This window comes from Cynocephalus volans, chromosome 16, assembly GCF_027409185.1.
Source record: "Cynocephalus volans isolate mCynVol1 chromosome 16, mCynVol1.pri, whole genome shotgun sequence".
Taxonomy (NCBI): Eukaryota; Metazoa; Chordata; class Mammalia; order Dermoptera; family Cynocephalidae; genus Cynocephalus; species Cynocephalus volans.
This window is the reverse complement of record NC_084475.1, coordinates 22,569,262-22,579,365: the sequence shown is the minus strand read 5'-3', so window position 1 is coordinate 22,579,365 and position 10,104 is coordinate 22,569,262. Positions and strand designations below refer to the sequence as shown.

At 55.1% G+C, this 10,104-nt stretch overlaps 1 protein-coding gene across 1 annotated transcript in view; it reads left to right on the top strand.

The window, feature by feature from the left end:
* OGFOD3 (2-oxoglutarate and iron dependent oxygenase domain containing 3) overlaps nt 1–10,104 on the top strand; it is a 38,029-nt gene that overhangs the window by 282 nt on the left and 27,643 nt on the right. The window contains exons 2-5 of the mRNA XM_063080477.1: nt 1,960–2,177; nt 6,485–6,560; nt 7,660–7,702; nt 9,921–9,985. Of these exons, the coding sequence (XP_062936547.1) occupies nt 1,960–2,177; nt 6,485–6,560; nt 7,660–7,702; nt 9,921–9,985 (402 nt within the window). The remainder of the gene's footprint in view (nt 1–1,959; nt 2,178–6,484; nt 6,561–7,659; nt 7,703–9,920; nt 9,986–10,104) is intronic.

Here is a 10,104-nt window from a genome sequence, read left to right as displayed (position 1 = left end):
GGGCGGCGGCGGGAGCGGGGGCGGGGCCGGCCGAGAACGGGGCGGGACCCGGAGGGGAGGGCCTGCGGGGTGGTGTTGTGGGCGGGGCCTGGAGATGGTGTTGGGGGCGGGGCGGGGCCTAGAGGGGTGTGTCCGCCCGGCGTGTCCCGGCCCCGGGGCTTCCTCGTGCCCACAGCTGCGGCAGTGCTGTCGTGGGCCGTCGAGCGGGCCGGGGGCAGGAGGACCGAGGCCACGCCGCTGGCTCGTCGGAAATCAGAGCGCCCCGGAGCAGCAGCACAGCCTTCCGGACACGCGGCCCACCCCGGTGACCTGTGGCCCGCTCCAGCTCTCACCGGTGCCCGTGGACCCTGTCGCAGGGGAGGCCGGCCGGGGGCCTTCAGCCGGCAGCCCTGGCACGGGCGGGTGAACCCCAGGGAGCGCCCCCTCCTCGGCTGCCGCCCCGCCTTCCCTTCCCACGGAGGAGTCACGTACCCCTTCTTCTCCTCTCCTCTGCCCCGCACCCTGGCCGCTTCCTGCTGTCGCCGGAGCCTCTTAGTTGGTGCGTCTCGGTGGTCAGTGGTCGGCACCCGTTTACAGCCTCTGCGACACCTGCCGCTGGAGGCGGGTCATGCTCGCTCGAGGTGCTCTCCGTGGGCTTCACGCTTCTCCTGTTCTCTGTCCCTAACTGGTTTCCTTCTCTGCCTCCCCCTGGTTGTGTGTGCCCCTGCGGCGCTGCTGCCCTGAGCTGCATGCCCGTGACTACCCCTGCGGTCCCTCCAGGCCCTGAAACCATGGTGGACACCTCACCCAGGACACCTCCCTCCCCCGCCCTGGCCTTTCACACCTGACATGTCCAAGACAGACCTCGTGGACCTCCCCTCAAACCTGTGCTGGAGCCTGAGAGCGTGTCCTCGAAGTCACCTCAAAACCACCCCACTTGCCACCTTTTTCGTCCAATTTCTCCCTTATCTTTCTTCCCTTGGAATTATACCCAGGCAGGCTTCCTTGCTCCATTGGGGATTGTGTGTGGATGTCACCTGCTGAAGGACTGTTGCCAGGATGGACATTTAAAATACAGACGTAGGGGCCGGCCCCGTGGCTCACTCGGGAGAGTGCGGCACTGGTAGCGCCGAGGCCGCAGGTTTGGATCCTACATAGGGATGGCCAGTGTGCTCACTGGCTGAGCGTGGTGCGGACCACACCGTGCCAAGGGTTGCAATCCCCTTACCGGTCAAAAAAAAAAAAAAAAAATACAAACGTGGTGTGATATTATGCTCATGGCATCTTTCCTGGACCACAGAGCACACGGCTGCCACAGTTACACACACACATACAGAGTCATGCACATGCAACTTCAGCACAGGCTGACTGAACCACAAGGTTAGCCCCGGGTTGTACAGAAAGTGTTTTATTCACGGGTTGTTTCTGGTGTGCGTGTGTTCCTTCCTGGCTGGTTTGCGGTTCTAGTCGAATGGGTTTGACTCACACAAGTTGGTTTGCGTCCTGCATGTGTGTGCTTGCGCGCCTATGTGCAGGCTGGGAGCACTTGTGGAGGTAAGGCAGGTATCTGTGGGTACTGGCAATGTGATTAGAGAGACTCCCATGGGAATCCTCAAAACCTTCATCCTGTTACCTGTCACAGGACACAGTCAGCCCTGCCTGGCCAGATGGGGCAGGAGCCACATGCTGCCTGGCTGCTTTTCTCCTTTAGGGTGGTTCATAGTGGGCATCATGGTGAGCCTGGGGTTGGGTTGGAGGCTCCCATTTCCCACCACCTGCCTTGCTGGTGCCTGCTTTGGGTGGCAGGGGAGAGCCGATGGCAGCTTCTGGATTGACTGGGGCCCATCTTGGCAAAAGGTTAGTGTAGGCACAGCCTGAGGCTGGTTGTATTCAAGTATGAGTGTTTTCTCTGGTCTTGATCTGTGTTTTCAGCACACACAGCTGCATTTGGGTGATGGTGATTGTGTTTTCTGTCCTCAGCATGAAGAAGGACCGGGCGCTGCGGGAGGGGCAGAGGACATGGCTGAGGAATGCAGGCCTGGGGGCTGGCTTTGTGCTTGCCGCGCTCCTGCTCTGGAGCAGTTTGGGGGCCGAAGATGATATTGCTGAGGTCCTGGCCCACCATGGTGAGGTCCTGGCAGGCAGATTCATCGAGGTGCCCTGCTCCGAGGACTATGACAGCCACCGAAGGTTTGAAGGTATGGTGCTGTGGGCTCCAAGGTGATTCAAGAAAAAGTAACATGCTAAAATGAAATGCAGTGTGTTTAATGTCTGCCTTTCGCTACAATGAATTGGTGGGAGTCAGGTTGATAGTGGTGTAGGGGAGGGTAGCAGGCGACCTTTCCCCTACTTCAGGTTGGCTAGCCCTCCCCTGGCTGAGGACTGCAGGTGTTTCAGGGCCTGCCCCGTCTCCACCCTGGCTGTGGTCAACACTTTATTTATTTACTTATTTTTGGCAGCTGGCCAGTACCGGATCGAACCCTTGACCTTGGTGTAATCAGCTCCACGTTCCAACTAACTGAGCTAACCTGCCAGCCCCAGTCAGTGTTTAGTAAGCTGCGCTATCCAGTGGAGGAGATGGTTTGCCTGCAGGGCGGGAACAGAATGGGACAGGTGGGGATGAGAAGGTTGAAGCCAGAAGAAGTATTGACATAGAGAATGCTGGAGAAAATGCTGTAACAAGGAATGTCACAGCCAAAGGCCATGCCTCGCCTCGTGTCCCAGTTCTGTGGCCACGGCTCCCGTTCTGGCCCTGTTTGGGGCTGGGCCTGGCTCTGCAGCTCTGCCAACGGCTCTGGACAGGAGGAAGGAGCGACCCGCGGCCAGGTTAGGGGCCTGGGCCAGTGCGGGGAGTTCAGCACCGTGGAGAGCTCACGGCCCTGGAGCAGGGCTGACCACAGACCCCGCTGCCTGGGGCCTTCTCTGGCTGCTACGTTTTCCTGAACATTCTGTGCCACCTAGATGGTTGTCAGTTTTAAAAATGCAGCATGCACACCTGGGTTTTAGAGAGTTCAGTTTGTTTTTTCATTCGAAGCAATGCTTTGGACTTGACCCGAGAAAGACTGCCAAGTTCTTCCACAAAGAGGCGCCGTTGTGATGCCCATGAGCGCGGACTGCTCAGGGCGCAGTGAAGCGTGGAGGGAGGCGTGCAGCTTGGAACGCCACGGGGGGAACAGGGTCAGGGAAATGAGTGTGTCTCTGTTGCGTGGCTGTTCTCTACGTCTTAGTAGACTTTTTTCCCTAACGTCCCAGCTTTCAAAGAATATTTTTCAGTGGTTAGCACTGAAGATAAATTTTTCTTTCTACCATTTAATAATTTATCAACATTAAAAATAGTTGTGATGGGGCAGAGTAGGGAGTTAGTGTTTGGGGACAGGATTTCACTTGAGGAGGATGGAAAAGCTCTGGGGAGGGACGGTGGTGACATTTGCAAAGCTCTGTGTGTGTGCTTGACGCCACCGGACTGCACACTTACAACTGGTTGAGGTGCTGGACTTTATGCTGCATATTTTTACGGTGAAGAAAAAGAGTTGGGACGTATTTAAAGCCTCTGGACCTTCCTCTCCCTCCTCCTCCTGGCTCTCAGGTGAGAGACGTGAGCTTGCTGTGTCCAGCACACGTCTTGTCCGATGGTCTCGTGGCTTGGGGAGGGGGCCGGTTATGAAATGTCCCCCCACACAGGATGGCACGGGGAGGCACCACAGCATGGTCTGCAGGCAGTGTGTGTGACCGCGCGTGTGGAGACGTGTATTCCTGGACACTGGCGTTGTTGACTGTTCACAGCTCACATTTCTGCCCTAAATCGTGCTCTGGATGCTGATGTGCATCAAGATGCTGTTATTGCTGGCAGGGTCCTGTCGCCACTGCCACCTTCGCACTGTCTCCTGCCTTTGGTGAATTATTTTCCCTCATTATGGGTCCTGTTTTCTTGCTTCTCTGTATCTCTGGTAATTTTGATCAGATGATGTAGATTGTGACTTTCATCCCATTGGGTGCTGGATGTTTTCAAAATCCTGTAACTATTCCTGAGCTTCGCTGCGGGCTGCAGGTGTGTTACTTGGGAACAGTTCGGTCCTTTCAGGTCTTGCTTTTAAGCTTTGTCTTGGAGGACCAGAGCCATGTGTAGTCGAGGGATCATCTCCCCCAGCCCAGGTCGGATCCTCTAAGCCCACTTGACTGTGCCTCGGGCTGCTGAGATCGGTGGATTCCTGCTGTGTGAGTGTCCGTCTGTTTCTTCTGATCCTCTTGCTATATCGTTCTTTCCTCAACCCTGGACTCCTCACACACATGCCCTCTATTGATCTGCGGGGTCAGTGCTCTGCTGAGGACTTGCGAAACCCCCTGTCACCATGTGCAGCTCTCCTTCCCTGTGGTGCCATCTCTGTGCTAACTCGCTAGGTTTCCACCTCTCAGGGGTCTCTGTCTTTCCTTGCCTAATGTCCAGGGTCTTAGGAACCATGGTTCCATATGTTTTGTCCAGTTTTTAGTTGTTTTGGACCAGAGGCTAAATCCAGTCCCCGTTACTACATCGTGACTGTGAACGGAAGTCTCAAATCCCTGGCAACTTGATGTACGGTTTTTTCATGATCATTTTCTAAGTATTTTACATTTCTATGATTATTATTTTTTAATCCACAAGTTATTTGGAAGCATGTTTTTATACTTTCAAAATTCATGGGGTTCTTGATTCTCTTTTTAAGAATTGATTTCCAACCACATTGCATTTGAGTTAGGTGGTAGAATCTACATGATATAGACTCTTTGAAATTAGCTCAGGCTTCCTTTATGGACTAATATGTGATCTGTTTTTGTTCATATTCCACGCGTGCCTGAAAGGAATGTGTGTTTCCTAATGGTTGTGCGTAGAGCTCTGAGCCCACGTGTATGGACACTCTGTCCTCGCCAGTTTTGTCTCTTCTCCTGTCAGTTACTGGAAGGGGCGTTGGAGTCTTCTCCAGGACAGGTGGATTTGGCAGCGTCTTCTGGCTGGCCTTTCCTACCGGCTGCTCCTTGTGTTTCAAGGTGATGCTATCTGGGGCTGTCAGTTGTACCCTGGTCAATCGGTGAATCGTTCCTGTTCTTGCTGGCACAACCCTCTTTCCCCCAGTGACTCTCTTTCTTAGAGCACATTTGCTGACACAGAGGTCGCTTGGCAGCTGCTGCTTTCGGTTGTTATCATATCTGCCTTTTGCCTTCTGTGTTGTCATGTCTTCAGAGTGACCCTTATAAAAAGCACATAGCTGCCTTTTGTTTTCAAAACAAAACACCGGTATTAGTAGGGCTATTTAGTCACATGTAACTGAGGCCCTTCTCCCCCAATGATTCAGCCACATAAAACTTTGTCTCGTATGACAAGGTGCAGACAGAAGCACTGTGGGCCAGCCTGGCGCCCTTTGATCCCTGGGGTCTGGGCTCCTAGCGCTCAGCACCGAGTGAGTGGCTTTCACTTATGTGGTCCCAGGACAGTGGTGCCACCTCCAGGTTCTGGGCTCACTTTCCAAGCTGGAAGATGGGAAGAGGGATGGAACCAAGTTGCAAAAGTTCAGCAAGCCCACTGCATCCTCAGAGTGTCCACAGACCCCTCAGCAGTCAGGGCAGACTGCACGGCCCATGCTTGAACCAAACACAAGGCTTTACCGCACCATGGCCTGTCCGCTGCAACCCAGGTTCTGTCACCCCTCCCCTGGCCCTGTCCCTCTCCCCTGACCCTGTCCTTCATGACCCTGGCCCCATCCCCCGGCCCTGTCCCTGTCACATCTGACCTGGCCCCATTCCCTTCCCTCCAACCCTGGCCCTTTCCCACTGACCCTGGCACTGTTCACCCTGATCCTGGCCTCATCTCCTTGACCCCATCACCTTGATCCTGGCTCTATCCCCCTGACCCTGGCCCCATCACCCTGGTCTGGTCCTGTCACCCTGATCCTGGCCTTGTCCCTGGCCCCTCCCCTTTGACCTGGCTCTCACCCCCTGACCCACTCCCCCTGACCTGCCCCCACCCCCTGAACCTGGCCCTGTCCCCATCTGGGCTTCTCTGCAGGTTGCTGAGCTGCGGGCAGAGGCAGGAGAGCGTGAGGAACAGCTTGCTGTGGCCCTGGGGAGGACAGTGATGAATTACCAGCTCAGCTTTGTTATTCCAGGAGGATTTTCTGATGGGTGCTTAAGAGGGCTCAGACCTGTAGTCAGTGATCTTTCAAGGATGTTGTCGATGCCATGTCTGGGGGACTTCTGTGGTCTGTCCAGGGGTCGGGAGCAGTGACGTGTGCTTCTGGGTTACCTTGTCCAGTGTGGAGCACAGGGCGCCCAGTGAGACGTGAACTCCAGAGATACTGCACGGGGCTCACTTCCCCTGAAGTCACTGTTGCTGATCTGAAATTCTCATTTAATGGGGTGTATGAGCCAAATCTGGCCACCCATGTCCTGTGGAAGAGCCTTGCCAGCCCCACCCCACCCGATCCCGTTGTTCCTGGGGAGGATGTCCATTTCACACTGACTGTCGTCCCTCCAGGCTGCACCCCTCGGAAGTGTGGGAGGGGCATCACTGACGGTGTCATCACCAGGGAGGAAGCACAGCGGATTCGCAGGTAAACACATGTCCCAGCGCTTTGTCCCATGGCGTCGTGGGTCAGATTTAAGCAAGAAGTGGGAAAGTAGGGCTGGGGCGGGAAGCAGAGAATTACTACCAAGAAAATAATTTAGAGAATTCATTACAATTACGTAAGAATTTCCTTACATGCTTCCTAGGACAAGGTTGGATTTTCTGATTTCCAGGAGGGAAGGCCATGGCCCTCAGCGGTGTGGTTGCTGACAGAACATGCCAGGCCTGGCCTCCTCTCTGGGGAAGATGCCGTTCCTGCAGCTGTTGAGGGACCCAAACACTCGCCTGTTCCTGAGCCTCGGGCAGCAGTCACTGGATAATGTTCCAGCGTCTGTCCTAAGAGTAGGAAGGGGTTGGTGCTGGATTTTTCCTTGTTGAGATTTTAAGAACATGACCTTCAAAGAAAGTTTTGATTTTCTGGCCGAGTTTGGACTCTGGGCATGTGGAGTGGCGTTTGGTCCCCGTCCGTGCCACGCCCTGTCGAGATCCCGCCAGGGAGCCTGTCCTCCAGCGGCACCCCTGCTGCTGTACGTGGGGAATTGGGGTTTCACTTACAGACCGACCTGTCCCCCGTCAGCACCCCTGGCAGCTGTGAGATGCCTGGTAAAAGCTCAGGCACCTGCGGTGACTCGGGTGTCCTCTCTGGTCCAGCGCGGATGACTTGCAGGGGGTCTTTCTCCCCAGCGTGGGCGGGGCCTCGCTGCCTCCTGAGCTGGTGATGATCAAGGTCACCCCTACCAGCCCTGCGACCTGTGGGAGAGTGGAGCGGAGCAGTTCAGCCCGGTCTGCAAGTACGAGGCCCGCGCAGCCTCAGGTCTCGCTCCATGCTGGAGGCGAGAAATTAAGCCCAGTTGCTTCTGGGCCGAGCCATAGGCTATGAACAAGACTGTGGTGAGGATACTGTCAGTCACTCCCTTAACCTTGAAGGTCTAGTCCTCTGGTCTAAACATTTGTTTACATCACAAATGCTAAAGGAACAGAACTTATTAATGTTACGTTAATTATGCTGATTGATATTTTGCCTATATATGTTATAGATAATTCTACTGACTAAATTCTGTTTTTAAATTATTTTCCCCCCTCAGCATAGCCGAGAAGGGGCTCTCCCTGGGAGGATCCGACGGAGGGGTGAGTTGAATATGGTTCCTGCCCCAGTTTTCTTTTGGCCCATTAACTTTGCTGTCACTTGGAGGTGAAGGAGAAAGCACCGCCCGTGCAAGGTCCCTGGTGCCCCCACCCGAGGGCATGGGCTGGCACGGCCCAGCACTGACCATAGCAGCTGCGCCTGACAGGTGGTCAGAGACCCGAGATGTTCCCTTGTTGGGAAGAGCGTGTCCTTAGATGTGCCTGCCTGCTTCAGGTTGCACTGGCATTTTAGATGCTCCAGGTGGGGGGTTGCAGGCAGGGAGCTGACAAGGGAGAGAAGTAGGAGCCCAGTGACAAGCTCCGGAAACAGGAGAGCCCGTGGAGCTACTGAGAAACAGAAAGGCCCCATGGGACAGAAGCTGCTCCGATGGAACGTCACGACCTCCACACCAGTGCTCCGCGCATGCCCTGCGAGGCTGTCGTCCGCTGTGTCAGACCATAGGGGTAGGATGGTGGCCCCAAAAGATGTGTCCACCCAGAATCTGTGAACACAACCTGATCTGGAAAAGGTTCTTTGCAGATGTAATTAAATGAAGGATCACAAGATGAGATCATCCTGGGTTTAGATGATAAGCGTCCTTGTAAGAGAGGCAGAGGGAGATTTGGGAGGGAGGAGAGAAAGGCTGTGTGAAGACGTGGTGGACACCGGAGTGGGGCCACCAGGAGCAGGACGAGGCAGGAAGCATCCTCCCCCGGAGCCAGAAGGAGCGCGGCGCTGCCACACCTGGACCGCGGACTCCTGGCCTCCAGAGCCGTGAGGGAACAAACTCGTGTTGCTTTAGGCCTCCAGCTTGCGTGGCCGCAGCCACAGGGAGTAACGCCGAGCGGGTGCACCTCGTGGTCTCCTCCCCTGACAGGGGGATGCTCGGAATCGGCACTGGAGCCGCTGACATTAGCCTGAGTTCTCGTGGTTTTCTCAAGATTGATTTTCTTGTTCAGGGTGTGGAACTGATCAAAGATCTGTACCTCTCCCTGCGTATTTTGGTGATTGCTTTGAATACTGTCACCACATGGACCCGAGTCAGTCCGCATATTTTTTTCTGTCTCTGTATTTGAAACTGTGAGGAAGATTAATTTACAGACTTGACTAGAATTTGCTAGAAACTCAAAGTATTACCTTGATTATCTGCATAACTTTATTCTGCAAACTCTTTTCTCTTGAGTCGAGCTACACTCAGTTAGCCAGGTTGATGCCTGTTCAGTAACGTTTATTAAGTCCTGGGCTAGCAGTGAGGGAAGCGACAGTAGTGGCCGTTCCTACGAGGTCATGGACGGTGTACAGTGGTGCGTGCTGGTGGCCGTTTCCCTCCCAGGACATGCAGAAGGACTTGGAGGTGGGGAGTTCAGGGGTGGAAAACTCTTTGGCTCTCTACTGGCCAGCCACCAAAAAACAAAACAAAAGACCCTTTGGCAGTTCCTTAAAGACATATGACCCAGCAGTCCCTCTGCTAGGTACCTGCTCAGGAGAAATGAAGGCATTTGTCCTCAGGGTCTTGTAACTGGTGCTCAAAGAGCTTCGTGTGTGGGGGCCCCAGACTGGAAGCAGTGCACACGTCCACCTGCAGGTGCCAGCAGAACAAAGGCCACTCGGCAGTGGTGGGACAGTGCACACAGCAGCGCCTGTGCATCTCAGAGCAGGCACGCCCCATGAGAGGCCAGACCCAGAGAGAGCACAGTCTGTGCGGCTCTCTTGACCTAAAAATCTGGGAAATGTAAACTGGTTTCTGTGATAGGAAGCGGATCAGTGGTTGCCTGCGGGGGGAGAGGTCCCAAAGGGTGTGAGGAAGTATGGGGGTGACGTGCACGCCCACGACCTTGACTGTGATGGTGACTCCCTAGGCGTGCATCGGCATCAGAGCTTGTCACACACGCGAGGTTATTACTGTATGTCAGTTTCACCTCAACGCAGCGAGGGGACGCAGGGAGGAAGTGGGCTCGTGATGCAGCCGTGGGGTCTGCAGGTGATTGGAGGAAACGTACCTGTGGATTCTTCTTCACGTTAGGTTAAAGAGCTTGGTCTTGGTTCTTTAGGCCACAGAGAACAGGAGGGTTTGGTCAGTGAGATGAAGCCCACGAGGCAGGGTTTTAAGAGAGCTGGCCCCGGGGGTCTCAGTAGCTTGTGTTCAACCTCAGCAGCGTTGGAAGTGGCCACCACCCACTGCCTCGGCCTCGCATTTGACTCCACGCACGTGTTTTCCAGGCATCTATTCTGGACTTGCACTCAGGGGCCCTGTCCGTCGGGAAGCACTTCGTGAACCTGTATAGGTGAGAGCCCGAGGGCAGCGCGGATCCACGCCGAGGGGGCCGCGCTGGGTCGCAGCAGCTCCCAGTCCTCAGTCCCATGCTCGTCAGGGACATGGGAACAGGCAGGAACCTGCAGGATG